The sequence below is a fragment of the Chiloscyllium punctatum genome, chromosome 34 (genome assembly GCF_047496795.1).
Source record: "Chiloscyllium punctatum isolate Juve2018m chromosome 34, sChiPun1.3, whole genome shotgun sequence".
Classification (NCBI taxonomy): Eukaryota; Metazoa; Chordata; class Chondrichthyes; order Orectolobiformes; family Hemiscylliidae; genus Chiloscyllium; species Chiloscyllium punctatum.
Genome location: NC_092772.1, coordinates 38,156,347 through 38,176,038, shown reverse-complemented (window position 1 = coordinate 38,176,038; position 19,692 = coordinate 38,156,347). Strand labels below are relative to the sequence as shown.

Below are 19,692 nucleotides of genomic sequence, written 5' to 3'. Positions count from 1 at the left end.
AGCAACAACCAGTACATCATCCCCAGCAACAACCATCACATCAGCCCCAGCAAGAACCAGCACATCAACCCCGGTCACAACCAGCACATCAACCCCAGCAACAACCAGTACATCAACATCACCAACAACCAGTACATTAACACCAGTAGCAACCAGCACATCAACGCCAGCAACAACCAGCACATCAACCCCAGCAACAACCAGGACATCAAACCCAGCAACAAGCAGCACATCGACCCCAGCAGCAACCAGCACATCAACCCCAGCAACAACCAGCACATCGATCCCAGCAACAACCAGCATATTCACCCCAGCAACAACCAGCACATCAACCCCAGCAACAACCAGCACATCAACCCCAGCAACCAGCACATCGACCCCAGCAACAACCAGCACATCGATCCCAGCAACAATCAGCACGTCAACCCCAGCAACAACCAGTACATCAAACCCAGCAACAACCAGTACATCAAACCCAGCAACAATCAGCACATCAAATCCAGCAACAACCAGCACATCAACCCCAGCAACAACCAGCACATCAACCCCAGCAACCAGCACATCGACCCCAGCAACAACCAGCACATCGATCCCAGCAACAATCAGCACGTCAACCCCAGCAACAACCAGTACATCAAACCCTGCAACAACCAGTACATCACCCCCAGCAACAACCAGTACATCAACCGCAGCAACAACCAGTACATCAACCCCAGCAACCACCAGCACATCGATCCCAGCAACAACCAGTGCATCAAATCCAGCAACAACCAGGACATCGACCCCAGCAGCAACCAGCACATCGACCCCAGCAACAACCAGTACATCAACACCAGCAACAACCAGTACATCAACCCCAGCAACAACCAATACATCGATCCCAGCCACAACCAGTACATCGACCCCAGCAACAACCAGTACATCGACACCAGCAACAACCAGTATATCGCCCCCAGCCACAACCAATGCATCGACCCCAGGCACAACCAGCACATCAACCCGAACGGCAACCAGCACATCACCGCCAGCAGCAAGCACATCGACCGCAGCCACATCAAGCACATCAACCCCAGCAGCAACCAGTACATCAACCCCACCAATATCCAGCACATCGACCCCAGCCACAACCAGCACATCATCCCCAGCATCAACGAGCACATCAACCCCAGCAGCAACCATCACATCAACCCCAGCAACAACCAGTACATCAACCCCACCAACATCCAGCACATCAAACCCAGCAATAACCAGTACATCAACCCCAGCCACAACAAGCACATCAACCCCAGCAGCAACCAGCACATTAACCCCAGCAACAACCAGTACATCGACCCCAGCCACAACCAGCACATCAATACCAACAGCAACTAGCACATCACCGCCAGCAGCAACCAGCATATCAACCCCTGCAGCAAACAGCACATTAACCCCAGCAACAACCAGGACATCGACCCCAGCAGCAACCAGCACATCGACCCCAGCAACAACCAGTACATCAACACCAGCAACAACCAGTACATCAACCCCAGCAACAACCAATACATCGATCCCAGCCACAACCAGTACATCGACCCCAGCAACAACCAGTATATCGCCCCCACCCACAACCAATGCATCGACCCCAGCCACAACTAGCACATCAACCCCAACGGCAACCAGCACATCACCGCCAGCAGCAACCAGCACATCGACCCCAGCCACATCAAGCACATCAACCCCAGCAGCAACCAGCACATCAACCCCAGCAACAACCAGTACATCAACCCCACCAATATCCAGCACATCAACCCCAGCACCAACCAGTACATCGACCCCAGCCACAACCAGAACATCAACCCCAGCATCAACGAGCACATCAACCCCAGCAGCAACCAGCACATCAACCCCAGCAACAACCAGTACATCAACCCCACCAACATCCAGCACATCAACCGCAGCCACAACAAGCACATCAATCCCAGCAGCAACCAACACATTAACCCCAGCAACAACCAGTACATCGACCCCAGCCACAACCAGCACATCAATACCAACAGCAACTAGCAAATCACCGCCTGCAGCAACCAGCACACCGACCCCAGCCACAACCAGCACATCAACCCCAACAGCAACCAGCACATCAACCCCAGCAGCAACCAGCACATCAACCCGAGCAACAACCAGTACATCAACCCCACCAACATCCAGTACATCCACTCCACCAACATCCAGCACATCAACCCCAGCAACAACCAGCACATTAACCCCAGCCACTACCAGCATATCAACCCCAGCAGCAACCAGCACATTAACCCCAGCAACAAACAGTACATCGACCCCAGCCACAACCAGCACATCAACCCCAGCAACAACCAGTACATCAACCTCACCAATGTCCAGCACATCAACCCCAGCAACAACCAGCACATTAACCCCAGCAACAATCATCACATCAACCCCAACAGCAACCAGCACATCACCGCCAGCAGCAACCAGCACATCGACCACAGCCACAACAAGCACATCAACCCCAGCAGCAACCAGCACATCAACCCCAGCAACAACCAGTACATCAACCCCACCAACATCCAGTACATCAACCCTACCAACATCCAGCACATCAACCCCAGCAACAGCCAGTACATCGATCCCAGCCACAACGACCACATTAACGCCAGCAGCAACCAGCACATCAACCCCAGCAACAATCAGCACATCAACCCCACCAACATCCAGCACATCGACCCCAGCAGCAACCAGCACATCGACCCCAGCCACAACAAGCACATCAACCCCAGCAGCAACCAGTACATCGACCCCAGCCACATCCAGCACATCAACCCCAACAGCAACCAGCACATTAACCCCAGCAGCAACCAGTACATCAACCCCAACAACATCCAGCACATCAACCCCAGCAACAACTAGCACATCAACCCCAGCCACAACAAGCACATCAACCCCAGCAGCAACCAGCACATCAACCCCAGCAACAACCAGTACATCAACCCCACCAACATCCAGGACATCAACCCCACCAACATCCAGCAGATCAACCCCACCAACATCCAGCACATCAACCCCAGCAACAACCAGCACATTAACCCCAGCAACAACCAGTACATCGACCCCAGCCACAACCAGCACATCAACCCCAGCAGCAGCCAGCACATTAACCCCAGCAACAACCAGTACATCGACCCCAGCCACAACCAGCACATTAACCCCAGCAACAACTGGTACATCAACCCCACTAACATCCAGCACATCAACCCCAGCAACAACCAGCACATTAAAACCAGCAACAACCAGCACATCAACCCCAGCAACAATCAGCACATTAACCCCAGCAACAATCAGCACATCAACCCCAACAGCAACCAGCACATCACCGCCAGCAGCAACCAGCACATCGACCCCAGCCACAACAAGCACATCAACCCCAGCAGCAACCAGCACATCAACCCCACCACCATCCAGTACATCAACCCCATCAACATCCAGCACATCAACCCCAGCAGCAACCAGCACATTAACCCCAGCAACAACCAGTACATCGACCCCAGCCACGACAAACACATCAACCCCAGCAGCAACCAGCACATTAACCCTAGCAACAACCAGTACATCGACCCCAGCCACAACCAGCACATCAATACCAACAGCAACCAGCACATCACCGCCAGCAACAACCAGCACATCGACCCCAGCCACAACAAGCACATCAACCCCAGCCACAACAAGCACATCAACCCAAGCAGCAACCAGCACATCAACCCCAGCAACAACCAGTACATCAACCCCACCACCATCCAGTACATCAACCCCATCAACATCCAGCACATCAACCCCAGCAGCAACCAGCACATTAACCCCAGCAACAACCAGTACATCGACCCCAGCCACAACAAACACATCAAACCCAGCAGCAACCAGCACATTAACCCCAGCAACAACCAGTACATCGACCCCAGCCACAACCAGCACATCAATACCAACAGCAACTCGCACATCACCGCCAGCAGCAACTAGCACACCGACCCCAGCCACAACCAGCACATCAACCCCAACAGCAACCAGCACATCAACCCCAGCAGCAACCAGCACATCAACCCCAGCAACAACCAGTACATCAACCCCACCAACATCCAGTACATCAACCCCACCAACATCCAGTACATCAACCCCACCAACATCCAGTACATCAACCCCACCAACATCCAGTACATCAACCCCACCAACATCCAGTACATCAACCCCACCAACATCCAGTACATCAACCCCACCAACATCCACCACATCAACCCCAGCAACAACCAGCACATTAAAACCAGCAACAACCAGCACATTAACCCCAGCAACAATCAGCACATCAACCCCAACAGCAACCAGCACATCACCGCCAGCAGCAACCAGCACATCGACTCCAGCCACAACAAGCACATCAACCCCAGCTGCAACCAGCACATCAACCCCAGCAACAACCAGTACATCAACCCCACCACCATCCAGAACATCAACCCCACCAACATCCAGCACATCAACCCCAGCAGCAACCAGCACATTAACCCCAGCAACAACCAGTACATCGACCCCAGCCACAACAAGCACATCAACCCCTGCAGCAACCAGCACATTAACCCCAGCAACAACCAGTACATCGACCCCAGCCACAACAAGCACATCAACCCCTGCAGCAACCAGCACATTAACCCCAGCAACAACCAGTACACCGATCCCAGCCACAACCAGCACATCGACCCCAATAGCAACCAGCACATCAACCCCAGCAGCAACCAGCACATCAACCCCAGCAACAACCAGTACATCAACCCCACCAACATCCAGTACATCAACCCCACCAACATCCAGCACATCAACCCCAGCAACAACCAGCACATTAACCCCAGCCACAACCAGCACATCAACCCCAGCAGCAACCAGCACATTAACTCCAGCAACAACCAGTACATCAACCCCACCAACATCCAGTACATCAACCCCACCAACATCCAGCACATCGACCCCAGCAACAACCAGCACATTAACCCCAGCAACAACCAGTACATCGACCCCAGCCACATCCAGCATATCAACCCCAGCAGCAACCAGCACATCAACCCCAGCAACAACCAGTACATCTACCCCACCAACATCCAGTACATCAACCCCAACATCCAGCACGACAACCCCAGCAACAACCAGCACATTAACCCCAGCCATAACCAGCACATCAACCCCAGCAGCAACCAGCATATTGACCCCAGCAACAACCAGTACATCAAACCCACCAACATCCAGTACATCAACACCAACATCCAGCACATCGACCCCAGCAACAACCAGCACATTAACCCCAGCAACAACCAGTACATCGACCCCAGCCACTACCAGCATATCAACCCCAGCAGCACCCAGCACATTAACCCCAGCAACAAACAGGACATCGACCCCAGCCACAACCAGCACATCAACCCCAGCAACAACCAGTACATCAACCTCACCAATGTCCAGCACATCAACCCCAGCAACAATCAGCACATTAACCCCAGCAACAATCAGCACATCAACCCCAACAGCAACCAGCACATCACCGCCAGCAGCAACCAGCACATCGACCCCAGCCACAACAAGCACATCAACCCCAGCAGCAACCAGCACATCAACCCCACCACCATCCAGTACATCAACCCCATCAACATCCAGCACATCAACCCCAGCAGCAACCAGCACATTAACCCCAGCAACAACCAGTACATCGACCCCAACCACAACAAACACATCAACCCCAGCAGCAACCAGCACATTAACCCTAGCAACAACCAGTACATCGACCCCAGCCACAACCAGCACATCAATACCAACAGCAACCAGCACATCACCGCCAGCAACAACCAGCACATCGACCCCAGCCACAACAAGCACATCAACCCCAGCCACAACAAGCACATCAACCCAAGCAGCAACCAGCACATCAACCCCAGCAACAACCAGTACATCAACCCCACCACCATCCAGTACATCAACCCCATCAACATCCAGCACATCAACCCCAGCAGCAACCAGCACATTAACCCCAGCAACTACCAGTACATCGACCCCAGCCACAACAAACACATCAACCCCAGCAGCAACCAGCACATTAACCCCAGCAACAACCAGTACATCGACCCCAGCCACAACCAGCACATCAATACCAACAGCAACTCGCACATCACCGCCAGCAGCAACTAGCACACCGACCCCAGCCACAACCAGCACATCAACCCCAACAGCAACCAGCACATCAACCCCAGCAGCAACCAGCACATCAACCCCAGCAACAACCAGTACATCAACCCCACCAACATCCAGTACATCAACCCCACCAACATCCACCACATCAACCCCAGCAACAACCAGCACATTAAAACCAGCAACAACCAGCACATTAACCCCAGCAACAATCAGCACATCAACCCCAACAGCAACCAGCACATCACCGCCAGCAGCAACCAGCACATCGACTCCAGCCACAACAAGCACATTAACCCCAGCAACAAACAGGACATCGACCCCAGCCACAACCAGCACATCAACCCCAGCAACAACAAGTACATCAACCTCACCAATGTCCAGCACATCAACCCCAGCAACAACCAGCATATTAACCCCAGCAACAATCATCACATCAACCCCAACAGCAACCAGCACATCGACCACAGCCACAACAAGCACATCAACCCCAGCAGCAACCAGCACATCAACCCCAGCAACAACCAGTACATCAACGCCACCAACATCCAGTACATCAACCCCACCAACATCCAGCACATCAACCCCAGCAACAACCAGCACATTAACCCCAGCAACAGCCAGTACATCGACCCCAGCCACAACGACCACATCAACGCCAGCAGCAACCAGCACATCAACCCCAGCAACAACCAGTACATCAACCCCACCAACATCCAGCAAATCAACCCCAGCAACAACCAGTACATCAACCCCAGCCACAACAAACACATCAACCCCCGCAACAACCAGTACATCAATCCCAGTAACAACCAGTACATCAACCCCAGCAACAATCAGCACATCAACCCCACCAACATCCAGCACATCGACCCCAGCAGCAACCAGCACATCGACCACAGCCACAACAAGCACATCAACCCCAACAGCAACCAGCACATTAACCCCAGCAGCAACCAGTACATCAACCCCAACAACATCCAGCACATCAACCCCAGCAACAATCAGCACATCAACCCCAGCGACAACAAGCACACCAACCCCAGCAGCAACCAGCACATCAACCCCAGCAACAACCAGTACATCAACCCCACCAACATCCAGGACATCAACCCCACCAACATCCAGCAGATCAACCCCACCAACATCCAGCACATCAACCCCAGGAACAACTAGCACATTAACCCCAGCAACAACCAGTACATCGATCCCAGCCACAACCAGCACATCAATCCCAGCAACAACCAGTACATCAACCCCACCAACATCCAGCACATCAACCCCAGCAACAACCAGCACATTAACTCCAGCAACAACCAGTACATCGACCCCTTCCACAACCAGCACATCAACCCCAGCAGCAGCCAGCACATTAACCCCAGCAACAACCAGTACCTCGACCCCAGCCACAACCAACACATCAACTCTATCAACAACTAGTACATCAACCCCACTAACATCCAGCACATCAACCCCAGCAACCAGCACATTAAAACCTGCAACAACCAGCACATCAACTGCAACAGCAACCAGCACATCACCGCCAGCAGCAAACAGCACATCGACCCCAGCCACAACAAGCACATCAACCCCATCAGCAACCAGCACATTAACCCCAGCAACAACCAGTACATCGACCCCAGCCACAACCAGCACATCAACTCCAGTAACAACCAGCACATCAACCCCAGCAGCAACCAGCACATCAACCCCAGCAACAACCAGCACATCAACCCCAGTAACAACCAGCACATCAACCCCAGTAACAACCAGCACATCAACCCCAGGAACAACCAGCTCATCAACCCCACCAACATCCAGCACATCAACCCCAGCAACAACCAGCACATTAACCCCAGCAACAACCAGTACGTCGACCACAGCCACAACCAGCACATCAACCCCAACAGCAACCAGCACATTACCGCCAGCAGCAACGAGCACATCCACCCCAGCCACAACAAGCACATCAACCCCAGCAGCAACCAGAACATCAACCCCAGCAACAACCAGGACATCAAACCCACCAACATCCAGCACATCAACCCCAGCAACAACCAGTACATCAACCCCAGCAACAACCAGCACATTAACCCCAACAGCAACCAGCACATCACTGCCAGCAGCAACCAGCACATCGACCACAGCCACAACAAGCACAGCAACCCCAGCAGCAACCAGTACATCGGCCCCAGCCACAACCAGCACATCAACCCCAACAGCAACCAGCACATTAACCCCAGCAACAAACAGTACATCGACCCTAGCCACAACCAGCACATCAACCCCAGCAACAACCAGTACATCAACCTCACCAATGTCCAGCACATCAACCCCAGCAACAACCAGCACATTAACCCCAGCAACAATCATCACATCAAACCCAACAGCAACCAGCACATCACCGCCAGCAGCAACCAGCACATCGACCACAGCCACAACAAGCACATCAACCCCAGCAGCAACCAGCACATCAACCCCAGCAACAACCAGTACATCAACCCCACCAACATCCAGTACATCAACCCCACCAACATCCAGCACATCAACCCCAGCAACAGCCAGTACATCGATCCCAGCCACAACGACCACATCAACGCCAGCAGCAACCAGCACATCACCGCCAGCAGCAACCAGTACATCAACCCCAGCCACAACAGGCACATCAACCCCAGCAGCAACCAGCACATCAACCTCAGCAACAACCAATACATCGACCTCAGCCACAACCAGCACATCAACCCCAACAGCAAACAGCACATCACCGCCAGCAGCAACGAGCACATCGATGCCAGCCACAACAAGCACATCAACCCCAGCAGCAACCAGCACATTAGCCCCAGCAACAACCAGTACATCGACCCCAGCCACAGCCAGCACATCAACCCCAGCAACAAACAGTACATCAACCCCAGCAAAAACCAGTACATCGACCCCAGCAACAACCAATACATTAACCACAACAGCAACCAGCACATCACCGCCAACAATAACCAGCACATCGACCCCAGCCACAACAAGCACAACCCCAGCAGCAACCAGCACATCAACCCCAGCAACAACCAGTACATCAACCCCACCAACGTCCAGCACATCAACCCCAGCAACAACCAGCACGTTAACCCCAGCAACAACAAGCACGTTAACCCCAACAGCAACCAGCACATCACCGCCAGCAGCAACCAGCTCATCGACCCCATCCACAACAAGCACAACAACCCCAGCAGCCTCCAGCACATCAACCCCAGCAACAACGAGTACATCAACCCCACGAACATCCAGTACATCAACCCCACCAACATCCAGCATATCAACCCCAGCAGCAACCAGTACATCAACCCCAGCAACAACCAGTACATCAACCCCACCAACATCCAGTACATCAACCCCACCAACATCCAGCACATCGACCCCAGCCACAACCAGCACATCAACCCCAGCAGCAACCAGCATATTAACCCCAGCAACAACCAGTACATCGACCCCAGCCACAACAAGCACATCAACCCCACCAACCAGTACATCAACCCCACCAACATCCAGCACATCAACCCCAGCAACAACCAGCACATTAACACCAGCAACAACCAGCACATTAACACCAGCAACAACCAGCACATTAACACCAGAAACAACCAGCACATCAACCCCAACAGCAACCAGCACATCACCGCCAGCAGCAACCAGTTCATCACCCCCAGCCACAACAGGCACATCAACCCCAGCAGCAACCAGCACATCAACCCCAGCAACAACCAGTACATCGACCTCAGCCTCAACCAGCACATCAACCCCAGCAACAAACAGTACATCAACCCCAGCAAAAACCAGTACATCGACACCAGCAACAACCAATACATTAACCACAACAGCAACCAGCACATCACGGCCAGCAATAACCAGCACATCGACACCAGCCACAACAAGCACATCAACCCCAGCAGCAACTAGCAGATTAACCCCAGCAACAACCAGTACATCGAACCCAGCCACAACCAGCACATCAACCCCAGCAAGATCCAGCACATCGACCCCAGCCACAACCAGCACATCAACCCCAGCAGCAACCAGCATATTAACCCCAGCAACAACCAGTACATCGACCCCAGCCACAACATGCACATTAACCCCAGCAGCAACCAGCACATTAACCCCAGCAACAACCAGTACATCGACCCCAGCCACAACGAGTACATCGAACCCAGCCACAACCAGCACATCAACCCCAGCAGCAACTAGCACATCAACCCCAGCAACAACCAGTACATCGACCCCAGCAACAACCAGCACATCAACCCCAGCGACAACCAGTACATCAACCCCAGCAACAACCAGCACATCAACCCCAGTAACAACCAGTACATCAACGCCAGCAACAACCAGCACATCAACCCCAGCAACAACCAGTACATCAAACCCAGCAACAACCAGCACATCAACCCCAGCAACAACCAGTACATCAACCGCAGCAACAACCAACACATCAAACCCAGCAACGACCAATACATCGATCCCAGCAACAACCAGCACAGCGATCCCAGCAGCAACCAGTGCATCGATCATAGCAGCAACCAGTACATCAACCCCAGCAACAACCAGTACATCGACCCCAGCAACAACCAGCACATCGAACCCAGCCACAACCAGCACATCAACCCCAGCAAGATCCAGCACATCGACCCCAGCCACAACCAGCACATCAACCCCAGCAGCAACCAGCATATTAACCCCAGCAACAACCAGTACATCGACCCCAGCCACAACATGCACATTAACCCCAGCAGCAACCAGCACATTAACCCCAGCAACAACCAGTACATCGACCCCAGCCACAACGAGTACATCGAACCCAGCCACAACCAGCACATCAACCCCAGCAGCAACTAGCACATCAACCCCAGCAACAACCAGTACATCGACCCCAGCAACAACCAGCACATCAACCCCAGCGACAACCAGTACATCAACCCCAGCAACAACCAGCACATCAACCCCAGTAACAACCAGTACATCAACGCCAGCAACAACCAGCACATCAACCCCAGCAACAACCAGTACATCAAACCCAGCAACAACCAGCACATCAACCCCAGCAACAACCAGTACATCAACCGCAGCAACAACCAACACATCAAACCCAGCAACGACCAATACATCGATCCCAGCAACAACCAGCACAGCGATCCCAGCAGCAACCAGTGCATCGATCATAGCAGCAACCAGTACATCAACCCCAGCAACAACCAGCACATCAACCCCAGTGGCAACCAGCCCATCAACTCCAGCAACAACCAGCACATTAACACCAGCAGTAACCAGGACATCAACCCCAAGAACATCCAGCACATCAACCCCAGCCACAACAAGCACATCAACCCCAGACACAACCAGTACATCAACCCCATCCACAACCAGTACATCAACCCCAGCAACAACCAGTACATCAACCCCAACAACAACCAGCACATCAACCCCAGCAACAACTAGCACATCAATCCCACCAACAACCAGTACATCAACCCCAGCAACAACCAGCACATCAACCCCAGCCACAACAAGCTCATCAACCCCAGCAACAACCAGTACATCAACCCCACCAACCTCCAGTACATCAACCCCACCAACATCCAGCACATCAACCCCAGCCACAACAAGCACATCAACCCCAGACACAACCAGTACATCAACCCCAGCAACAACCAGTACATCGACCCCAGCAACAACCAGCACATCGACCCCAGGAACCACCAGCACATCGACCCCAGGAACCACCAGCACATCGACCCCAGCAACAACCAATACATCAACCGCAGCAACAACCAGTACATCAACCCCAGCTGCAACCAGTACATCAACCCCAGCAACAACCACTACATCGACCCCAGCAACAACCAGCACATCGACCCCAGCAACAACCAGTACATCAACCCCAGCAACAACCAGTACATCAACCCCAGCAACAACCAGTACATCAACCCCAGCTGCAACCAGTACATCAACCCCAGCAACAACCAGTACATCAACCCCAGCAACAACCAGTACATTGACCCCAGCAACAACCAGCACATCGACCCCAGGAACCACCAGAACATCGACCCCAGCAACAACCAATACATCAACCGCAGCAACAACCAATACATCAACCCCAGCAGCAACCAGTACATCAACACCAGCATCAACCAGTACATCGATCCCAACAACAACCAGTACATCGATCCCAGCAACAACCAGCACATCGACCCCAGGAACCACCAGCACATCGACCCCAGCAACAACCAATACATCAACCGCAGCAACAACCAATACATCAACCCCAGAAGCAACCAGTACATCAACACCAGCATCAACCAGTACATCGATCCCAACAACAACCAGTACATCGATCCGAATAACAACCAGTACTTCAACCACAGCAACACCCCGTACATCAACCCCAGCAACAACCAGTACACCAACCCCAGCAACAAACAGTGCATCGATCCCAGCAACAACCAGCACATCGACCCCAGCAACATCCAGTACATCGATCCCAGCAACAACCAGTACATCGACCCCAGCAACACCCAGCACATTGACCCAAGCGAATGGTAATTTCACACGTGCAGGCTGGTGATTCCCGTCAAAGGAGTCCCCTACCTTATCTCTCAGTGACTCGAGGGTTCCTGCCCCCTTCCTCCCACCCCCTCCGTTCCTCTGCCCATCACCACCCCCTGTCCCTCTCCCAGGAAAATTTCCCTTTCACTGGGGAATGAAAGCATCAACTGGGGTCAAGCACTCAGCGGGTCAGAGTCCAGTCCCTGCCCCTGGTGGGGGGTGTGGTGGGTCTGGGGAGGGGACAATGCCAACATTCTCCATTGGTGTACAGCATTGGGTGAGACTTTGGGATGGGACCGGATTTTATAACAAATGCGGAAACAATTTGTGGCTGTGACTCCTCTTTTCTACCGTAACCTCCCACCCCACACCCCCCACCTCAAACCCCACCACCCTCCCCAAAGCCATGAACCCCCACTCACCCCAGGTCCTGCCCCGCCTTCCTCCTTTATTCATACCTCCCTGTGTTTCATCCTTCAGTACCAGCAGCACCTCGGGAAGGGGTTTCCAGCCTCCGAGTGTGAACTCTCCTCCTCCCCGTCCGTGTCCTGAGTGGGAGGGTTTGTATCCTGGGGAAACGTCCTCCCATTCCCGAGGTTCTCCCCCCAACTCCACGCCTTTAGAATCGGATCCGTCTTGATCTTAGTATCGGAGCGGCCGAGCCCACCCCCCCTCTGGGACAGACCCCACACCACTCCACATACTCAGGCCAGGAAGGGGCCATGGGATCTTTCTGTGTACTGCAGGAAACTCCCTCCCCCAGACCCCAGCCCCAGAGTGAACCTCTGCTCCCCCCTTCACTGTCCTGTCACTGACCGAGCCTGTGTGGGTAGGACCCCCTCCCCCTCCCCTCCCCCTCCCCTCCCCCAGACCCCAGCCCCAGAGCAAACTTCCCCTCCCCCCCTTCACCATCCTGTCACTGACCAAGCCTATGTGGGTAGGACCCCCTCCCCCCCTCCCCTCCCTTCACCGTCCTGTCACTGACCAAGCCTATGTGGGTAGGACCCCCTCCCCCTCCCCTCCCTTCACCGTCCTGTCACTGACCAAGCCTATGTGGGTAGGACCCCCTCCCCTCCCTCCCCCTTCCCCCCTCTCCCCCCTCTCCCCCTCCCACTCCCCTCCCCCTCCCCTCCCTTCACCGTCCTGTCACTGACCGAGCCTGTGTGGGTAGGCCGTGTCCTGAGATTCCTTATATTCCATGGCGTTTTCCCGGAAGCGGCGATGGGATTATTGCCTTCGCTCCCCTCCCCCGACCCGGCCACAATTTCAGACAGCACATTCCCACATCCCAATCACACGCCCCATTCCGAAAAGTTGCTCTAATTCTCGGTCGCCCACGCCCGTTTCATAGAATCCCACAGCACGGAAACAGACCCTTCGGCCCAATCAGTCCGTGCTGACCACAATCCCAAACTAACCCAGTCCCAGCTGCCTGCTCCTAGCCCATATCCCTCCAAACATTTCCTATACATGGCCTTATCCAAATGGCTGTTAAATGCTGTAACTGTCCCCACATCCACCACTTCCTCAGGAAGGTCATTCCACACTCAAACCACCTTCTGTGTAAAACATCGGCCCCTCCTCTCCTTTTTAGATCTCTCTCCTCTCACATTACAAATGTTCCCCTTCGAGTGACAAAATCCCCTGTCCTGGAGAAAAGACCCCGCCCACTAATCCTATCCATCCACATCATTATTTTATACACACTCGCTCCAGTGAAGTAAGTCCCAAATTACCCAGCCTTCCTCTCTAACACAAACCTTCCATACCCGGTAACTTCCCGGGAAATCTCTTCAGGACCCGCTCCAGTTTAATAATATCGTTCTGATAATAGGGAGATCAGAACGGGACTCAGTATTCCAGACGAGGTTTCATCAATGTCCTTTAATATCCCACTCAACCTCACTCCCCTCACCCTTTAATATCCCACCCAGTCTAATCTCACTCTCCCCCTCACTCCCCACACCCTTTAATATACCACCCAGTCTAATCCCACTCTCCCTCTCACTCCCCATACCCTTTAATATCCCACCCAGTCTAATCCCACTTGCCCCTCAATCCCACTTTCTCCCTCAGACCCATCACCCTTTAATACCCCACCCAGCACCTTCCTTCCCTATTCCTTGATGCAGTCACTGGGGGCGGCACGGTGGCACAGTGGTTAGCACTACTGCCTCACAGCGCCAGAGACCCAGGTTCAATTCCCGCCTCAGGCGACTCTCTGTGTGGAGTTTGCACGTTCTCCCTGTGTCTGCGTGGGTTTCCTCCGGGTGCTCCGGTTTCCTCCCACAGTCCAAGGATGTGCAGGCCAGGTGAATTGCCCATGCTAAATTGCCCGTAGTGTTAGGTAAGGGGTAGGGGTGGGTTGCACTTTGGCGGGGCGGTGTGGACTTGTTGGGCCGAAGGGCCTGTTTCCACACTGTAAGTAATCTAATCTTTTTTGGATTATTTCCCCCCCACAGCTCCACTGAGTCGAGAAGTGATCGTTATCATCGCACTGGTGGTGGTCACGGTGGTCCTCATCATCTTGCTCACAGTGCTGATACTGAGACGCAGAGTGAGCAGACATCGGTATGATGTATTGCCATCCAATCATCTGCTGTCGCCAGGGGGGATACGTGATTCCTCCTTCTTGCCGTGAGCAGTGGAGCCAAACCCAGATGTGATGTCAGCACAGGACGTGCGGAAGCTTGCATGCTGGGAAATGATGCTAACTTGACGTCAACGCTCAACCAACTGACTGTGAAAGGAACAGGCCTCTGTGGACCCTGCAAGTGCCTGACAAGCCGAGGGTCGGGGGAGCCAAAGGGGATAGAATAAGGAATCATAGAGCCAGATGTTCTCCACTGCCCTTGGAATCTCTTGGAAAGTTCTGATCCACAGGGTCTGGGCAAGAGAAGGGAATGGGACAACTCCAGAGCCCCCCCTCCCGGTGAAGAGCCCCAGAGTTTGGAATTGGCAGGAGAGGACGAGGTGCAGTCCAGTTCAAGCCACAGAGATGGGATTAGAGCTCACATGATAATGGTCACAGAGTAACAGCAACCCAGAGTTGGGCACTGGATATGAAGCTGTTCCGAATTACCGAGATACATGCACGTTGTCAGCCATTTAAATGCAAATACAGATTAAGATTTCCGGCACTCCAGTTTAAGGGTCTCTCTCTGTCACACCATGCCAACCAGGGCGATGGGGTAAATAAGGGGTTTGTATGCACAGAGAACAATGGGGAGGCAGTGTGGATATTGGCAACACCCAGACTGCTGTCCACTTTAACAGTCATTGTCAAATTCACCTTCCTCTCCTCAACTTTATTGAAAGCAACGTTCAACCGGGATCAATGTGAGGGGATGCACTGGGGTGGGGGATGCAAGGCAAGGGAGTAGGTGGTGGGCAGTAGGGCCCTGGGGGTGCCCGAGGGTCAGAGGGAGCTCGGTGGGTGTGTTCCCCGCTCCCGTAAGGTAGTGGGACAGGCGGGTAAAGTGGTTAAGGAGGGACACGGGACACTTACCTTTATTAGCCGGGGAGGGGGGAACAGAGTTGAAGAGCAGGGAGGTGAGGCTGGAACTGTCTCAAACGCTGGTTAGGCCCCAGCTACAGTACTGTGTTCAGTTCGGGAATCCACATTATAGGGAGGATGGGATAGCACTGGGAGTGGGGGAGATTTACCGGGGGAGGTGGGGGGGGTCGCCTGGGCTGGAGAGTTTGGTTCTAAAGAGAGATTGGACCAAATGGGATCCCTTTCCTCAGAGCTGGGGGGAGGGAGGTGGTTGCGGGGGTGGAAATTATGACTTGGATGTATATAATGATGATGAACGTAGGCAGGAGAGACAGGAAGAAACATTCCCCCTTGATGGAGTGACCAGCGCAGGGGGCATTGATGTAAGCAAGTGTGGATCAGATATGGTGGGTCATTGGGATACCTTCTGGGGTAGGTGGGACCTGTACAAGGAGGATGGGTTGTACGTGAACTGGGGGGGGGGGGGGGGCTCAATATGCTGGGTAGGAGAAGCTCTTTGTGGGAGGGTTCAAACCAGTTTGGCAGGGCGGGTGGGAACCGGAGCTATGGATCAGAGGATGGGGTAGCTGGTGAACAGGCAGAATTAGTGTGCAGAGAGTCTGTGAGGATGGAGAGACAGTTGATAGAGCAAAGTTGCAGTCAGTGTGATGGGGTGAAGTGCATCTATCTTAACACAACAATTGTCAGGAATAAGGAATAACTTGGAGCATGGATCAGTCCTTGGAGGTACAATGTTGCGGCCATTGCGGAGACTGGGATATCACAGGGGCAGGAATGGCTGTTGGATGTTCCAATGTTTAGATGTTTACAAAGGAATAGGGGAGGGAGGTAAAGGAGGTGGGTGGGGGGGGGTGTGGCATTGCTAATCAGGGACAGTACTACAGCTGCAGAAAGGGAAGTCATCGAGGAGGGTTTGTCTGCAGAGTCAGTCTGGGTGGAAGTCAGGAACAAGAAAGGAGCAGTCACTTTATTGGGAGGTTTCTACAAGACCCCCAATAGCAATAGAGACATGATGGAGCAGATTGGGAGGCAGATTTTGGAAAGGTGCAGAAGTAACAAGGTTGTTGTCATGGGTGACTTTAACTTCCCTCATGTTGATTGGAACCTCCTTAGTTAGTTTGGATGGAGTAGTTTTTGTCAGGTGTGTCCAGGAAGGGTTCCTGATGCAACATGTAGATTGGCCGACTAGAGGGGAGGCCATCTTGGATTTGGTGCTTGGCAATGAACTAGGCCATCTGTCAGATCTCTCGGTGGGAGAGCATTTCGGTGATAGTGATCACAACTCCCTGACCTTTACTACAGTCATGGAGAGAGATAGGAGCAGACAGTATGGGAAAGTATTTAATTGGGGGGAATTAGAACGCGATTAGACAGGAAGACTGGGAGCAGATATTCTCAGGGAGGTGCACGACAGAAATGTGGAGGTTGTTGAGAGAGCACTTGCTGAGAGTGCTGGATAGGTTTGTCCCACTGAGGCAAGGAAGGGATGGGAGGGTGAAGGAACCTTGGGTGACAAAGGGATGTGGAACATCTAGTCAACAGGAAGAACAAAGAACAAAGAGAATTTACAGCCCAGGAACAAGCCCTTCGGCCCTCCAAGCCTGTGCCATCCAAATCCACTGTCTAAACCTATCACCCAATTCATAATGATCTGTATCCCTCTGCTCCCCACCTACCCATGCATCTGTCCAGATGCATCTTAAATGAATCTACTGTACCTGCCTCTACCACCTCTGCTGGCAGCACGCTCCAAACACCCACCACCCTCTGTGTGTGAAGTACTTACTGCACGTATCCCCCTTAAACGTTTCACTTCTCACCTTGAAAGCGTGGCTTCTCGTTATTGAATCCTTCACCCTGGAAAAAAGCTTGTCTCTATCCACCCTGTCTATACCCTTCATGATTTTGTAAACCTCAATCAGGTCCCCCCTCAATCTCTTTTTGTCTAATGAAAACAAACCCAACCTACTCAACCTCCCTTCATAGCGAGCACCTTCCATACCAGGCAACATCCCCATAAACCTTCTCTGCACCCTCTCCAAAGCGTCCACATCCTTTTGGTAATGAGGTGACCATAACTGTGCACTGTATTCTAAATGCGACCGAACCAAAGTCTCGTACAATTTTAACACAACCTGCCAGCTCTTATACTCAATACCCCGTCCGATGGAGGCAATCATAACCATATGCCTTCTTGACCTCTCTACCCACCTGTGCAGCCACCTTCAGGGTACAATGGACCTGAATTCCCAGATCTCTCTGCTCAGCAACTTTTCCCAAGGCTCTTCCATTTACAGGATAGTTTGCGTTAGAATTAGACTTCCCAAAATGCATCACCTCACATTTGCCTGGATTGAACTCCATCTGCCACTGCTCCGCCCAACTCTCCAGTCCATCTATATTCTCCTGTATTCTCTGACGATCCCCAATGCTTTCAGCTACTCCACCAATCTTCGTGTCATCTGTAAACTTACTGATCAGACCAACAATGCCCTCTTCCAGATCATTTATGTACATCACTAACAACTGTGAGTCCCGCACTGACCCCTGTGGAACACCACTGGTCACCTTTCTCCATTTCGAGAACCTCCCTTCAACTACTACTCTCTGTCTCCTGTTGCTCAACCAGTTCTTTATCCACTGAGCGAGAACACTCTGTACCATGTGTGGCAGGGATGTGCAGGTCAGGGTGGATTGGCCATGCTAAATTGACCCATAGTGTCCAGGGATGTGCAGGTTAGGGTGGATTGGCCATGCTAAATTGACCCATAGTGTCCATGGATGTGCAGGTTAGGGTGGATTGGCCATGCAAAATTGTCTCATAGAGTCCAGGGGTGTGCAGGTTCGGGGGGATTGATCTTGCTAAATTGTCCCATTTTTTCCAAGGATGTGCAGGTTAGGATGCTTGGCCATGCTAAATTTTCCCAGAGTGTCCAGGAATGTGCAGGTTAGGGTGGATTGGCTATGCTAAATTGTCCCAAAGTGCCCAGGGATGTGCAGGTTAGGGTGGATTGGCCATGCTAAATTGTCCCATACTGACCAGGATGTGCATGTTAGGGTGGATTGACCAAGCTAAATTGTCCCATAGTGCCCAGGGATGTGTAGGTTTGGTTGGATTTGCCATGCTAAATTGTCCCATCGTGTGCAGGGATGTGCAGATTAGGATGGATTGGCCATGCTAAATTGTCCCATAGTGCCCAGGGATGTGCAGATTAGGGTGGATTGGCCGTGCTAAATTGTCCCATAGTGCACAATGATGTGCAGATTAGGGTGGATTGGCCGTGGGAAATTGTTCCATTGTGCCCAAGGGATGTGCAGATTAGGGTGGGTTGGCCAAACTAAATTGTCCCATAATGCCCAGGGTGTAA

General features: G+C 52.9%; 1 protein-coding gene across 1 annotated transcript in view; it reads left to right on the top strand.

Moving 5' to 3' along the window:
* Positions 1–19,692, top strand: part of LOC140458716 (uncharacterized) — a 131,520-nt gene that overhangs the window by 101,972 nt on the left and 9,856 nt on the right. Inside the window, exon 14 of the mRNA XM_072553379.1 lies at positions 15,270–15,364. Coding sequence (XP_072409480.1) covers positions 15,270–15,364 — 95 coding nt within the window. The remainder of the gene's footprint in view (positions 1–15,269; positions 15,365–19,692) is intronic.